Source organism: Anastrepha ludens, chromosome 5 (assembly GCF_028408465.1).
Source record: "Anastrepha ludens isolate Willacy chromosome 5, idAnaLude1.1, whole genome shotgun sequence".
Lineage (NCBI taxonomy): Eukaryota > Metazoa > Arthropoda > Insecta > Diptera > Tephritidae > Anastrepha > Anastrepha ludens.
Genome location: NC_071501.1, coordinates 1,532,926 through 1,550,047, shown reverse-complemented (window position 1 = coordinate 1,550,047; position 17,122 = coordinate 1,532,926). Strand labels below are relative to the sequence as shown.

The following is a 17,122-nucleotide window of genomic DNA, read 5'->3' as shown; positions in this document are numbered from 1 at the left end:
GGCTCAAAAAAAAGAAACAAACAATGAGGAAATTGAAGCTTTAATCGGTATGTTAGCTTTAACAGCTGCCATGAGGGGTAGCCACCACTCAATTTCAGAGTTATTTGATCAGTCCTACTCTGGATCAAAACACCTATCCACAATGACTCACAACCGATTCAAATTTCTAATGTCCTGCCTGAGGCTTGATGATAAGGTAGTACACGTAGATAGCAGACAAATTTGCTCCGATAAGAAAGATATGGGATATTTTTACTCAAAAATGTCGGGAGAATTACACACCAGGGCCCTATGTGACCATTGACGAGCAGTTAGTTCCATTCAGAGGTAGATGTGGTTTTACAATGTACATTCCGAACAAGCCTGCAAAATATGGGCTCAAAATAGTAATGATGTGTGACAGTGGAACAAACTACATGGTATACGCTAGCCCATATTTAGGAAAAGAATCAAGCGATTCTATTATACCTCTTGCAGAAAACTTTGTTAAAGAGCTAACAAAAAGCATCTACGGCACAATCGAAATGTAACCACAGAAACCACTTAGTCGCAGAAAGTTTATGAAAGGTTAACACTCTGCTCTCATTCAAAAGCACTTATATAAAAGACTTAATGTGGTTACTTTAAAAACGGCAGCTCGACAAAATATACAAAGCGCACTAGTTCAACATGATGAGAATGCAGAAAACGGTGGAGAGGTATCAGCAAATAAAAAAAGATAGATTTGCACGATTTGTCCATCATCCAAACGTCGAATGACCGAATCATCATGCGCCAAATGTCAAAAAAGCTTGTGTGGGAAGCATAAAATTGATCTCTGTGCCTGATGTACAAAATGAAGTTAAATACTTATAAAACAGATTTCTATTTTTAGTTTTAAGCATAAGATGTATCTTATTAAAGTATCAATGAATTTTAATTTGATTAATATTACTTTTTTGTTGAAGTTTGTCAGAGGCTATCAGCAAAAAAAAAATTTTTATTCAAAATAAATATTTTTAATTTTAAGTTTTATATTATATTAAAATAAATAAACGAGTATTAAAACTATTAAATAAATATTCAGAGTAAAATACTGCATTTATATTTTATTCCTTTTGGCTGGTGCAATCTGAAGCAAGCTTAAAAAGAGTTGTCGTCGTTTCGACGAAGAATGTCTTTAGTGTACTAAAAATATGAATGTCTTTCTAGGGTTAAAAGAGTCAAGCCAAAAATAATTAGCAAAAACATAGGAATGAATCTTTGACAAAATCTCTTTGCTATGAAATAAAAGGTAGATTTTCTAGGAGGACATCTCGGGTGTATTAAGTAGCTCCAGATGGCCGGTACGGGATGAAAATTAGACATCTTACATCACTTTTAATTATTGCTCCATGGGTTGGAACTGAAGATAATATTTATAAAGTGGTGTATAGGAATTTACTACTTATATAGTGTGAAAAATATATTATATTGTGGCATAGGCCCAACCTTTATTGGTGGCTCATTCGTGTACCTCAAAAATGTATGCCTACTATCAGTGGGATCTACAGTTTTACGGTGATGTTTTAAGAGAAGCAAATAAAAGTATTTTATTGACAGAAAAACTCTCGGAAACTGTGGAAGTGCTGATATTCGATCTACAAAGTAGGCTTCGTATCCGGGATTAGCCAAACGGCGGTCACGCATAAACTCGCTCGGCAAGGGCGATATGTGATTTATAGTATTCTCTCTGTATATCATTAATTAAAAGCAGCATAAGGCAATCGACATGATGATTTAACCTTCACACAAGAGAGTTAGAGCTGATGGTCGAGGTCTATGGCTAACGTTTGCACTCGTAGATATCTATTCTTACATAATTACTCCTCTATAATTTTAATGGAAAATCTAACACTCAGAGGTTTGAAGCTAAAAATTTTAATTAGGAAAATTTCAGCTGACAATATTTTGCTAGTTTAACAAGTTTTATGGTGCTGTGGGCAAGCGTGCCATGTGCTGTGGTGTGAAAGCACACAGTTGAATACATCATTGAAAAACATGGACGCTCACATACCAAACTTAGTAGCCACATTGCAAATGTCAACAATGCTAACCACAATTCCATCTCTCATTACAGGGAATGCATGCGGATTGTAGGGTTTGGTATGTGAACAAACGCCTCACAGGCGTGCAAAGTAAAAGGCAAACAAAGAAACTCATAATTGAACTCATATGCGCACATACATACATACATATCACACTCAGCCATTCGCTAGTGTAAGTGAATACGTTTTTTAGCTTGCATTTGTGTGTGTGTCAATTCCTCATTCAGCTTAATAACACCAAACAACATATAAATTACGAAGAATTCACTAATTTTAACGGCAATTTCCTTTTGCAGAAAATATTTGCTACTCCACAGCGTCCCTACTAAGCAATTTATGACTCTGCTCCTATCTACACTTTGGAGAGTTAGTGGTAGCGGTTGTTTGTTTCAACGCACTGACAGATTGAAACCGCAATGCCATCTCGCCGGTGAATTATAACCAGCGGTTTTGCTGTTGACGTTGCAGTCAGCGCATGCGGGATGGTACTGGCATATGCATGTAGTGGTAATCTTTCTAGCATTCTATATATAAAGTCACTACAACAACCACCTTAATAACTTTGCGCTGAGTAGTTTTTGTGCTTTTTTGTGCACAATTTTTAAGGACATTCAGAAATATTGTAAAATTAGAGAATACTTTTTAGAAATGATAGACACTTGGATCCACTGTAATATTTTCTAGTATCAAGTCATACTATTTCATACGAGTTTATGCATGAAATTTGGTAGAGAGATTTCTAAGTAAAGTAGGAGGTAAAATACGTCTCAAAACGCAATTTATTTGGCAGCTCATTATTGAAAGACATTTGGTTTGTGGAGTATTTTGGGGTTCCGTAAAGGTGCAACTGGTATTTCCCTTACAAAATATTTCATATACAACAAAATATCGTCTTAGATAATATCTTATCATTTTGAAACGCTGTACATTTTTGTAAACAGAAAATGCCTGCCACTTAATATTACATCCAAATACTTCTTCTTAATTGGCCCGATAACCGCTTACGCGATTTTGGCCGAGTTTAACAAAGCGGGCAGTCGTTTCTTTCTCGTGCTAACCGGCGCCAGTTGGACACACCAAGTGAAGTTATACGAATACTTTTGGGACCTGCACGTTGGCTACGGCTACAGATCCAGCGGCTACGTTGGCTGGGTCAAGTCGTCCGCATGGTTACAAACACTCCGGCTTTGAAAGTATGTCCAAATACTATATCAGTAAAACAAATTGCACAATTGCACTTGCAATCGTAGCAAAAGCAATAGTAATAAAAAAGAACGCAAAAATATAGGATCTGTTATTCATTTGCTTACGAGCTGTCAGTAAGGAGATATGTGGCACGTGATGTGCATGTGTAAAGTGGTGCAAAATTAATCACTGTCGGAAGATTTAATTTTTTCGAATGATGTCGCTCATCAGTCATATTTACCAGCTATAGTAAAGATCAAAATAGTAAAAGAGTTATTCCAAAAAAATTGGATGATTGATTTTGCGCCACCTTGTATTTACTATCGCGGCTGATTGCTTTTTAACTCATAAAAGAATGCAACAAAAATCACTCACACTGTAGGAAAACTAACAAATGACGGAAATAACAACTCCACACTGCCCGCAAGACAGATGTCCTGATGAGTTACGGTGGCAAAGTCGGTGAGAGCTGAAGGCAGTCCGACAGCATCAGAAGGCAGCGCCGAGCTTCAACAAAAACTAAAACAAAAACATAAATAATAGTTGAAAAACACCATAAAGTGTGACAATTTTCGTAACCGCAGAATTTCGGTTCACAGCAACAACAATACTTCGCAAATACAAACAGAGTACCGAGCACAAGCACCTTGGGAGCGCAATTGTGCTACCACAAAGTACGCCCGGCACGCACCCAACAACAAAACAATGACAAAAAGCTGCATGAAAAATTGCTTTAAGCTACAAACAAAACTCAGTATACATACATATAAACGTGTATATAAACTCCATTGCAGGTTTGCAGTTATGCAAGGGCAAGCGAAGTTTTCACTCGTCCACCAACTGAAGACCATAGCGCCAGATTCGGCGTTATGGAGCAACCAGCACGGACACGGAGACATTAGCTATGAAGCGCTCAGTATGCATTTAGTTTTTCACACCTCGACATCTCGACAGTCGCCATCGCTATAATCGTAGTGCGAAGGAAGCGTAGGCCATAGGCAGAGCAGTGAGCACCAACGGAGAATAAGACTAGTCAGAATTATTTGGTCTTTTAGTGGTTGAAAGGTATCTAGAAACCATTGTTCTGCTGGATTTGGTAATGGTGTAACGTAGTTGGGTAGACAAAAGGTGGTAAGCAAAAATTAACGTAATTATAATGGTGCACTGATTCAAATCTCCATGTTTGTCTTAGGTATCATACTGGCTTGTGAGATAATATGATAATAATTCAGCAGCTGGTATCTCATTTGAATGCGTGTAGGTTTTGACTAAATAGATAATCCGCAGTTTTCCAAATAGTATACCATATAAGACCTAAAAAGGTACGCTGGTTTTTGTTTTAAGGTTTAATACATACCTGCAAAACTTTTACCTTTCCAAAGAACTTGCAATTACATTCCCATTCATTTACTATGAAAGTTGCATATATTTTACCTAAACACATTCTGTTTAAACTGGACTTAACGGGAAAGAAGAAGCTCATATGTGTACGGGTCTTTCAATAGCGAAAGACGGTACCTTTCCTTTTATGTCATTTTTGACATTTGTGAAGTAGCCAAATGTTCAATTTCACACCGTAGAAAAACGCATAAAAATATTGAAATTTATTATGAAAATGATTGACCTTCAGGAATAACATATCACAAAATTCGTGAACCTATTATGAATTTAATCATCCGAATAAGTAGACAATTCAAAGGTTGGTGAAAAGATTTCAAGAAAGTTTTTCTGTCGTAGATAAAAAAAGGACAGGCAGACCAAAAACGGGACGTTCTGTTGAGAAAATTGCTGCTGTGGCGCAGTGTTGCTGAACAACCTTCAACATCGATAGCTCGATACTCTCAACAATTAGGCATCCATGAATGGACTGCGTGGCGGATTTCACCTGACGGAATTTTTCACATTTGTCATATTTTGAACAAAAATTGTGAAACCAGAAAGAATCTAAATTTTTAGGTGTTTTATTTTGAAATAATATCTGGGAACGCTTTTTTCAAAGACCTTTTATGTATTCCGTAGTTTTTCAATATAGGACGAGCCCTATAAGAGTGCGACGTATTATCAAGTTTTAACTATTTTTTTTGTGTTTAATTTTTTTTTGTTTTTGTAAAAATATAGCGCACTCTACAACAAAACTCATTTAGCTAAAAGCTCCAAACTTTGTAAAAAAATAGTAAAAAATTTAACAACTTGAAAAAAAAATCCCTCAACAGTTTCACATTTTTATTCACAATGTGCAGAAAACTTCTGGGTATGCCCAGTTTTATACCCCATTAAATTTCTGTCTAATGAAGTATTTTATTTTTGTGGAAGTAACTAAAAAATCAGGTGGATTTTTCAAATTTTCTTTGTTCAGAATTTTCTTCAGAAGTCTTTTATCTCTGAGGAGGATAATATGGCAGTATATTTTTTAAGTAGATACATTATAACTTTTTATTTAAATACAAACATTTTTCCATTTTTTATTGTCGTATTGTATATCAAAACATCACTTCAGGCTTAAATTTATCATAATGAAGTTCGGGCAATGTTTGAAAACTATTAAAAGTTATGGTGAAATCTTGTCAGAAAAGTGAAGTAGCGTAAACTAAAAGCAAGCAAATATTTTTGATCGAGTGGATTTTATCCAAAAGAAAAAGCATATTATAATGAAGTAGGTATAGCTGATATGTAGAATTATAGCAACACAGACCGCACAAATCCTTTAGTTTTACTCTGCAGCAGATGGTAACGAAATTTCACGCAGGTAACAAATACCAACTAGATTAGTTATACGATCGACCTGCATCAAAGAACAGTAATGCCGTATTAAAAGTAAACGTTGGGTTGACACATCACAGATAGCTTATAAACCCATAATTAAAATTAAAATTTAGGATTAACTCAATCTGCTCCAATCTTATTTTAATGCATCTGTTATTAGAATATTTCGAACTCAGTACCACATCAAACATTATTTAATATATTGTAGTTCAGTAGCATGCATAATTAATTTATATGCAAAAATTTCAGAAATACCGGCTTATGCTGCAGGGTGGAGACACTATCAGGTATGGCTGACCGTATGCAGCTTCCGCACCGGTGCCGCATCAATGAAAGTTATTAATTCCCACAAGGAAATTCTCATTCTAACAGACACTCGTCCTCTCAATGTTGCAACATCCAGTGGCACCATTCACAATTTCCGGGAGTTACCTTCCTAATTCCATCCGCTGCAGCCAACTTTGACAAGCCCATACGATTAAACGGTTTCAGCCTGCTATTGTTTTTGTTGGCACAAACAATAAAATCCAGCAAAATGCAAATAACTGTCAATCAACACAGCACTTAAAAGTCACAAGCAAACGACAAGTGCAGACAAGCGGGCAGGAAAGCAAGGGAGCAGACAAGCAGGAAAGCAGCCAAGCAGCCAAGCCTACCTTCAGGCGCATCAAATCAAATTTGTCAGTTGGCGCCGCTACACTGGCCTGCCTATTGAGTGGGCTATGTATTTTTGTTTGTGCTTTTGTGAGAGCAATTTTGTGTGATTGCAGTGTTGATAATAATGATGCTGATGACGATGACTATGGGTTTGTTTATGAATTTTATTTGAACTCTTTTTTAGTTCTTCATTTATGTTTGTTTAATTTTTTTTGTTCGCGCTGCTGTGTGCAATGTTATTTTATATGTGCAAGTGCATGTGAGGGCTGTTGTTGGTATTATTACTATTGTTATTGCCAGTTGACAGTTGTTGATGACATGTTTGTGGTAAATATTTGCACGATTTTTGCGCCAACAAAGTGAATGCACAGAATATTTGAAAAACAAAGGCGCGCTTTATTAACATGGCCTATTTTCTGTACTTGTATCGGCAATGTGTTATTGTGTGCGCATATTTTATTTGCTCTACATACGTGTTTGTGTGTGTGTATGTGTGCGTTCATTTATGTGTGTGCGAAAATTACCAATCGCTTGATTTTCCTATATATTTCTTGCTACTACGAGTAGGCACATAACTGCATACGCTTTGCGCTGCCAATGTTTTTAACACATACTTCGAAGGGTGAGTGCGTGATGAGTCAACAATCAGTGTCAGCAGCAACTGCCAACAGTCAAAAGTTTTCATCAACGTCAACAATCAACTGAAAGCCGATAAAAAATTGCAGGACAACATTTTTTTTTAAGTTGGACGAAAAACATCCCATAACAGCAAACTTTGCATGTATGTGAAGAGATATACTTTTAAAACATATTGATAAAATAAAGAATAAAAGCGAGAGCGCACTAAAGACCCGCCCAGGGACAATGGAAAAATGCTCATATCCGTTGCACGTTTTTTAATATGCGAAAATGGTGAGTGAGTGACAGGAAAGTGCTTGCAGGTGTTGTGCCTCTGAAAAGCATTACAATGAAATACTCGCAAAAGCTAAACCAAAGTGTGAAAAGTGCTGGAAGCCGATTAAAAAGGAATTTTATAACGAATATTTTCAGAAACTTTTGACGATTATTTTCATAGGCGTATAAAAACGTATACAAATAGTTTGACTTTCACTTCCATTATTTGGCATTTTGGGCGCAAAATACTATAGTTTCCAAAAATTGTTTATGAATCGCAGTTAATAGGAAGTTTCTCTTAAATTTATCCTTGTGCCATCAAAACAATTTTTGCAAGTGCCTGAGGAGGTGATAATCACTTGGTGCTAATTCTTGGTGTTGGTTCTGTTCTCATATATGATCTATTTTTTTTTGCTCAATTTTACCTCATAACCATCCGCTTCGGAATGTGGGGGTTTCGTTAAGTTCCACCGATTTCTTTACGTTCATGCGCCAGTTGTACCCAAACATTCTTTCAGGTTATTTTGTGTGGTACCCATGCATCGAACTTCTTCGCGAGAGCAGCCTTATAAAAATAGTTTAAAACAGTTCATTAGTAATGCCCACCAAACTCAAAAATGTTAGTGATTGTATCGAAATTTTTGAAGATTGCCTTGCTAGAAGGTTTCTTATCTTCGATGCCCATATTATCAGAACTAAATCTATTATCGAACTAAATCAATAGAACCTCTAGTTTTCTATTGCTATAGATACTGTATTGGGCGCATTCAAGAATTTATTCAGTCAATTGCTCTTCCTTCAATACTGAAGAATGTATCGATTCGATAGAAGGCTGCGACACACAACTGGCTTCACCAAATGCATTACTGTTCAATAACTTTTTTTTGGAACACAACATCCCCTTTAAGCCATCGGTAGCACGACCCGATACGATATACTCATCGTGACATTTTTTTCTTTCTCACTCCACTCGGGAGCATAAAGCCTCGTCAAAGCTCTTCTATCGTACCCTGTTCTGGAGTGTTGTTTTTGTGTTTTCGGCATCTGCTAGCTCGCGCAACATCGACATTCTCCAGGTATTATTTGGCCGACCGCGACCTCTATTCATTGCGGGTTCCAGTCCAGTGCCATTTTCGAGATGTTATCTGGTGGTTTTCTAAGCGTGTGACCTATCCAATGCCACTCTCTGTGTTTGATTTTCCATAGGATAGGTTCCTTTTCAGCGATGGTTTAAAGATGATGTGGAGGCATTTGCGGACGAAAGATGCTCAGCCGTCTGCCACCAGCATGACTAGCCGTAGACTAGCCGTCCTGGTATATGGTCTACTAAAGGCATCTAGCGGAAAACAGCCAGAACTAGTTACATGAATGCATATTTCCTTCTAATATACATATATATCTAAGTGAAACTTAGAATTAAAAATTTCCTATTTCGTATTTCGGCTAAAAATTATTGAATGTTTAAAATATTTACAACAAAGAAATAACAGCCTTTATTGAACTCGCTCTACACCTTTCTTGAAGTATTATCCTAAATTCTTGAAGTATTATCCTAAATTCTTATAATAATTGAGAGACTAAACAATTTAGTCGTAGTAATACGGCTAGATCAGGTCCGGTTATAGGAGAGCAGCAAATTAAGATACTTAAGACAGTTAATAGACGACCTTGTTATCTGGGATCCCGCAGTGGCTGTCGGGCAGTACTGTAGTAGAAACTTAAGGGTGTTAATAGTTGCTTACTTATCTTAAGAAATGAAAATAAATGCGACTTTCAACATTCTTGCAACAAGAAATACGGGAGTCCATCGCGATGGATAGTTTATTACCAGAGTCGTAAGTCAACATCGGTTCATAAAACAATCGAAGCCGACACGAATTCGCATATCGAAGGAATCTTATAACATCAATACCCGAATTATGATAATATGATTGATAAAATTAAGCATTTCTGTGATATATCGAGTACTACTTTAATTAGTAGTTTAAATTATTTTTAATTTTTTCATAACCAAGAGTTTTTTTTTAATATATATTTTCAATTGAATTGTATTATATTTGAAGTAACTAAATAAATCTTACACAGGGTCCAGAATCCAGCAATCGAAGCGTAACCAATTAAAAAGGCCATACATTTAGTTTGGAGAATTACTTCTTTAAATTCAAAGTAAAAAATGTGTGAAAAAAATACAAAATTAAGAATCAATTTCCCTTTACTCGATATGACCATCTTTTGCCTTGACTATGGCCTTGAGACGGTCCAGAAACGAATCGCAAGCTGTCCGAATGTGACTTGCAGGTATTTTGGCCCAGTCTCGGACAATGGCCTTTTTCGGCGCCTCGAGACTGGTGAATATTTTAGTTCGGACCTTGCTCTTCGAATTGGCCCAAAGAGAATAATCCATCGGATTCACGTCTGGTGAATTTGAAAGCGATTGTGTGGACATTACGAAGTTCGGAACGTTGTCTTTTAGCCATTATTGGTTCACTCGAGATTTGTGAGACGGTACCGAGTCTTATTGAAACGTCCATGGTCTGCCACCAAAATGCTTGTCTGCCCACGGCTTCAAAGCAACGTCCAGAATACTTTCTCGATAATTTTTCGCATTTACCTTGACTTCAGGCTCGATGAAAACGATCGGAGAGCGCCCATCTGCGGTTACAGCGGCCCAAACCATTACCTGTGGCGAGTGCTGCCTCCTAGTCGGCAATCGATGACTCAAATTCTCCTATGAACAGTCGGTTAAATAAACCCTATCGTTTTGGGAGTTTACGAATTGCTCAAGGTGAAAAATTTTCTCGTCAGAAAACACAATGTTCGGAAATCGACCGCTTTCGGTCAAGCGAAGCAACTCCTTCGCTCTCTTAAGTCTGACTTGTTGCTGCTTTGGTGTGAGATCAAGCACCATTTGGATCTTGTAAGGCTTGACTTTGAGATAATTTTTTAGTATGCGCCGGATACTACGGTCAGATATTTCCAGTTCTTTTGCCATTTGACTAGCACTTCGTCGGGGATTTCACTCAAGTTTATAGCCTCGTCATTGCCGAAAGTTTTACCATTTAAGGAGTTCTGCAAAGACTGAAACAATTGATAGTTTGACGGTGCAAGGTCAGGGCTATATGGTGGATGCATCAAAAGTGCTCAGCCAAGCTCTCTGAGTTTTTGGCGAGTGATCAAAGATGTATGCGGTCTAGAGTTGTCCTGATGAAATATGACACCTTTACGATTGATCAATTCTGGCCGCTTCTTGTTGATGGCTGTATTAAATTTGTCGAATTGTTGGCAGCAGACTTCCGAATTAATCGTTTGGTACCTCTGAAGCAGCTCTAAGTATACCACACCCTTCCAGTCCCATCAAACTGACAGCATAATCTTCTTTTGGTGAATATCAGCCTTTGAAGTGGTTTGTGGCGCTTCATCATGCTTGGATCATGCTCGTTTTCGATTGAGGTTATTGTATACAAACTATTTTTCATCAACAGTAATAATCCGCTTCAAAAACGGATCGACTTCATTGCGTTTAATTGCGTTAGTTAAATGAATTTCTTTCAATTCATGTGGACTCTTCATCAGACTCTTTATATGGTCATGAACGATTGATTTTGGTCTATTCAACTTCTCTCCAATCTCACGCAAATATTGATAACGTCTTCATCGCCATCACTTGGCCGACCTGAACGTGGCTCATCTTTAAGTGAAAAATATCCAGAATGGAATTTGATAAACCAATTTCGACACTGTCTTTCTTTTAAGGCTTTATCACTATACAAATCACGCAACTTTTTAGCAACCTTTGCTGCGCTTTTTCCTTTATGGAAATAATAAAGTAAAATATGACGAAAATGCTCTTTTGTGGGCTCGATATTAAAATTGACGCCAAACAAACAAATATAAACAAAATCACGCCTCCTTTTCTGTTGAAGCAAGCTAAAGTAACTGTTAGTAACTGGCGAAAGAAAATATTAAAATAAATAGACGCAAGCTATTCAAAACAATTATCAACGCCGTCTGTATGTAAAATTGGCAATTACTTTCCGGACAACCTAATAGGTATAGCAAAATTCATTTCAAATAAGGGGGCTTGGCACTTTCATACAAACCAGTTTTTTAATATTAATATTTTCGGTATCTTTCATTTGTTACAAGGACATCAAATATTAATACCTTAACAATTCAGAAGCGTAGGTGGTTTTAAAAAAGAAAGTACTGGCGAAATATAGTCATTTTCATGTTAAGCCAAAAATATATATAATTTGTATATCCTAAAGCACTTGAACAAAATTTCATTAATAATCATTAAATTTCAACACGACTACTCATTGTATGTTACAACTAAACAAGATAACTCTTTCAATAAAATTAGTTTATCTGCAAGTAGTAGATAATAAACAAATACATATTTTTTGCTTCTGTTTCTATTTTTTGTAATGGATTATTTCGTTAGTGCTTGATCCTTCGGGATTACTCAAGAATTACTCGTCCAAATAAAACCTTTAAACCTTTTTACAATTCATTTTATTGTTTGCATGAATCCCTCTGAAATAGTCCTTTGTTTTACAAAGCGTTTATTGAAAACCTTTCTTTAAAACTTTTATCAGGCCATAGAGGAATAAAGAATAAAACGGATTACCAAGGCTGCGAGGAGATAGCGAGAAGCATATGTGGTTGAATGTGTGTCACCACGCATACATACATACATATGTATACGCAAAAATATGATTTATGTCCGAGAGTAGTGACAGGTTTTTTTTCAAAACAAGTGAACAAACAAAACCATTTTTTGGGTATCGAAACTCAAACTAATACCTACAATTATTTGCCACACATGCATTTATACATACATACATGCCACACAATTCAGAAACAACCACACAGAGAAGGTAAAAATATGCCCAGAAAACATGGCCACTCATTGTCTAATACCTGCGGCAATGCACGCAGTCCTTTAGCCCCCCTCCCGCCAACTGTGCGAAAGCGTAAACGCCAGTAATAAATGAAATTGTTCGTTCTGCGGGCATCTGCTCGTCCATCTTTCTGAATAACTTTTGTGCCTGCTCCGCCAACCCACCTCCACACCCTCACATGTCTGCTGATCGCTCTTCGCTTGCAGGTGTTTGGTCTGCTGCGTTCCCCTGTGCGGCCAATGTAGTAACCGCGATTTTTTTTCGTACCAGCCGAATTGTGCACAGCTTTTATTTTCTACACTTTTTCTTGTCAGTTCGCACAACTTTTTTACCTTCAACATGCCAGCAAAACATTTAGTGCGATTTTTCATTTTTGCATTGTGGTGCTTAGTCATATTTTCGGATTTGCCCACGCGTATATTTGCTTTCTTTTTATTTATTTTTTCTTTTGGTTTTGTTGCTATACTCGTATAGTGGTGTGGAAAGTTTTTGCGCATGCTGGTATATTTTTTGCATGTAATTCTCGCCACAGAAATCCACGGCGGCTACGTGTCGTGCGAAACAATCGTTTTGAATGAAAAGTGTAGTATTTGTTTTTGTGCGCTGCACACATTTTGTTGGGTCAGCGCCTAATGGCAATGATTTGGTTATTGTTGGCCATCAGACAGTGTTTTTAAGGTTTTTTCGCCACAATATTTGAACAATCAAGCAGAAGATTGCAAATTTAGTCTCTCTTTGGGTGCAGCGCTTTAAATTTATTTTATTGGAATTTCGAAAACCCACTGAACTTGGTGCTGCATGCTATTGAATTCTTTATTTAGCTATTTCAATATTTCAAATTTTGATTTTCGGATCGAAAAAAACACTAGCAGCATTGGTTATTTTTTCTGGCTCTGTCGTAAGTTCCTCACTCCTTGCGTTTATTTATTTATACAAACTATTAGATTCCTAATAAAAGTTTTGGCTTTACCCGCAGACTGTGGAAAGCCTCAAGGATCTGCACTTTGATTGAGATGCCGGTCGAGGTTTTAAAATTCATGATTATCTCCCGAGACGTCAATTCAAGTACATAACAGTTTCTTTACGTTTTTAATGCATTTTTTATGGTATCATATAATAAACTTATGGACTTGGACATTCTTTAGTTCCAGCAGGATGGCGCGTCATAGCATAGTCTATCTTTTCCGCGCCAAGTTCAGTGATCATCGTCTCGGCGATGTCAGGCGATGTCACTTCGAAGTTCTGTTTTCAAATCGGGAGACTTGTTTTAATTGAGTGCTGTGAAGGACCGATCGTATACAAACAGCTCATTAACGATGCTGATCCCTAAGGCGAATATCGAGCAACCCATTCGAGGGATGGAAACAGAAATCACCATCTTGGTTTTGGAAAATTGGGTTAAGCCAGCAGAAGCAGCCACATTAATAAATACATAATTAATAAAATCAATAATAATACACCGATAAACGGTACACCAACAACGCAGGCGCTTGAATTTCTGGGAACAAAAGCTACAAGTGAAACCTTACCGCTTGGTGAGGGCAGAGAAAAGCTTAACTAAGAATGACAAAATGTTCAAAAAGGATTATCGGATTATAAGAAAGGAGATGATTACGTAATTTGTTTGTTCACTGATTGTTAGCAATATAGGCTTAATATTAGAAAAGTTTGAACTTTAATTTATACTTAGCATTTAAGAATTTATTTTCGAGAAACCTAAGCAATTCATATCTTTAATGATTTACTATTTTTATAGCAGTTAGCTATACCTAAAATACACTCGATGAAGAAACTATAATCTCACAAATTACTTAATATTTTTTACAATTATTTTCATTCGATCTATAATATTGGAAAAATTACTAAATTTGAGAATTTGATTGCCATACTTTTGGAAGTAATGAAGATATATATTTTTGTTGTGCGTTATTGTAGAAAAAAGTATTAAGTGCTTGAAAGTGTGTTTTTTTTGTTTTTTGTTGAAAATTTTTTCATGTGTCTGGAAAAATTCTAAAAGGATAATCAAACCCATTTTTCATACACACATACATACATATAAAATAAATAATTACAATTAGATATAATTGGCGGTTATACCCTTTATTGGGTGGTTGGCTGAGCTTCTTCTCCTAATTTTCGTTTGCGTCTCCCTGTTGTTTCACAAATGGAGTGACCTACAGTTTATGGCCGACTGCGACCGATAGACTTTTTATGAGGAGCTTTTTCACGGCAAAAATAAAGTTGGGGCATGCCATTGACCGCCGAGTGGCGACCAGTGTTAGAAAAAACCTTTTTCATGCCCGGTGACTCAAACCTCCGCAGTTCCGCACCCCACTTTGACTATGGTGACCTCTTCGGCTGGCCGCGTAACTTGTAACTCTTATAGTAATTACTTAATGTTAAAACCGCGGCAGAGGAAAGGAGCTTTGGGCATAAATTTTGATAGCCTTCACTTAAGAAACATTGCTGAGAAAAACTTGAATTCACTCGGATGAATGCGTTTGCAACTTATACTTCTTTTTTTATTTTAACTAAAGGCTTTAATATAATTAAGAGAAATTTTACTTCCATCCAGTATTTTATTTTGACTAAGCATTGGCTTAAGGCAATTTCTTTAATTGCCAACATTTTTCACTTCAATTACAACGAATAGATTTTCCTATTACATTCTTTCTTCTGTAAGCGCTAATGATTGACCCTAATTGGGCTCGAATTCTACTTGGCATGCCAACGGAAATCAGCAAAATCAATGTTCATTCTAAATTTTATTTTTTAAAAGTTGAAAACTTTGTTGCCAACTTTTATGCGCCAAGCTATCAATTTTTAAATTACCACCTATTTACTACTGCACTTCCTCTCACCACACTTTTTACCCGACCCAAAAAAAAAAAAAAACAAAACACTTCTCGCTAATGCATAGCAATTGAAAATTGAATTCACAAGCACCAAAAAAAGAGAAATAGAAAATGGAAATAAAGGAAATGCTGGCCAAAAGGGAAACATAAAAAATTAAGAGCCCATGACGGCCAGCAAAGAATTTAAAGCAACGTAAGAGAGTGTTGCTGGTGCACCATATAAAGCCCCACAACTTACCACAATACCATTAATAGTCCATGTCAAATTAGCAGCCGGTTTGGAGTATTTAATTGAGCAATTGCCATCAACCAAATCGCCGATACGATAACGTGGCTGGATGCCCGTAACTATGGCCTGCTCCTCCGGTAACTCTGCGATTAAGCGGCGCCGCCACCGGGAGGAAAGAGAATGAGAAAAGAAAGAAAAAATATTAGACAAAAGTGAAAAAATTTCGAATTAAAGAATTATATGGAAAAACGATATTTAATTAAAATGTGCGCCAGTTGTTGGCTATAAATTGGAAAAGCATCGAGTAGAGGTGGAAACTCGGCAAATGAAGGCTGCAAGAAATGAAGGCTTAAAATCACGCGTTTGCTCTAATGAATTTGGCTTGACTGACTAAGCCCAAAATCTAGCATTCGCACAGCATATTTTTAGCATTCTTGAATATTAAGCTAATTTTGTTTTAAGTTCATTTTAGTTGCTCAACAAAGCCACTGACTGCTGTACTGAACAGGAAGAGGATTAAGCGTAGGAGTGTGTGCATGTGTAAGTGTGTGTGTATGCATGTTTGCTTTACTTACCCACGACTTCCAGTTCACCAGAGACCATGGCGGTTTGAAAGGTTGGCGCCTCCACGGAAATCTCGCATGTAAATTTGCCGGATATGTTGAGCGGAACGGCCAGCAGCGCGACATGGCTTTGATTGGAGAGATTGCGCTGTCGCAGCGGCAAAATAAATGCATTTGGAAGAGTAAAGAAAAAATTCAGCTAAATTAATTATTATTGAATATTTTTGCGAAAAATGTAAACAAAAAAGATAGGGGAAATTCTGGTAAATGAGTTTTGAATTTTTCAATATGGCAAATGCAGCGTTGTAATTAAGTTTTTCTACGATCAAATAGCTGTATATGTGTGTGGGTGTGTGTGAGTGTGTGCGAGTACGTGTGTTTGCTTTAGATAGCGTTTTGTATGCATAGCTAAATTAACTAAATTAAGCATGTGTGTGTGTGTGTGCTTATGGATGTTTGCTCAAAAATTTAATTAGCTCGCTTTGAATGTACGCTGACGGGAAATGAAATACGGAAGTTAATAAACTTCGTTTTGGGAATATGAAACAATTTATTATTTAACTTTCTTTTTTGTGCAAAAATAAATTATGTTTTCCCTTTTTTACAAAAGCAGCGACTGAACCGAATTCGCGAATTTATAATTGATTAGTAGCATGAAATGTTTGCATTAGCATCGAAACGGGTATACACACGCATACTTCATAATAAATGTCTGCGTCGGAGTTATTGCAGGCAACGATGGAGCGTGGGAAAGACGTAGACTATGGAATATATGACTCCTGGAAGGAGGCAGAAGGGAGAAATGGAGCACTCGGTGCATGATAAGCACACTGAAGATACGACAAAGCTATTGCGGAAAATTTAATAACCCCATAATTCTGCTCACCGATGAAGTAGACGATGGTCGAAAGTCCTTTAAAGTCATTCAAAGTGTAAATTTATATTTTGCTACCGAAATACTAAGGCGACCATCACAATTTTAAGACGTAATTCCCATAAGGAATAA

General features: G+C 36.8%; 1 protein-coding gene across 1 annotated transcript in view; it reads right to left on the bottom strand.

Annotated features, from left to right (window-relative positions):
• Window positions 1-17,122, bottom strand: part of LOC128863339 (uncharacterized) — a 106,600-nt gene that overhangs the window by 24,084 nt on the left and 65,394 nt on the right. The window contains exons 3-4 of the mRNA XM_054102458.1: window positions 16,129-16,264; window positions 15,563-15,696 (exon numbers count right to left, since the gene is read on the bottom strand). Coding sequence (XP_053958433.1) covers window positions 15,563-15,696; window positions 16,129-16,264 — 270 coding nt within the window. The remainder of the gene's footprint in view (window positions 1-15,562; window positions 15,697-16,128; window positions 16,265-17,122) is intronic.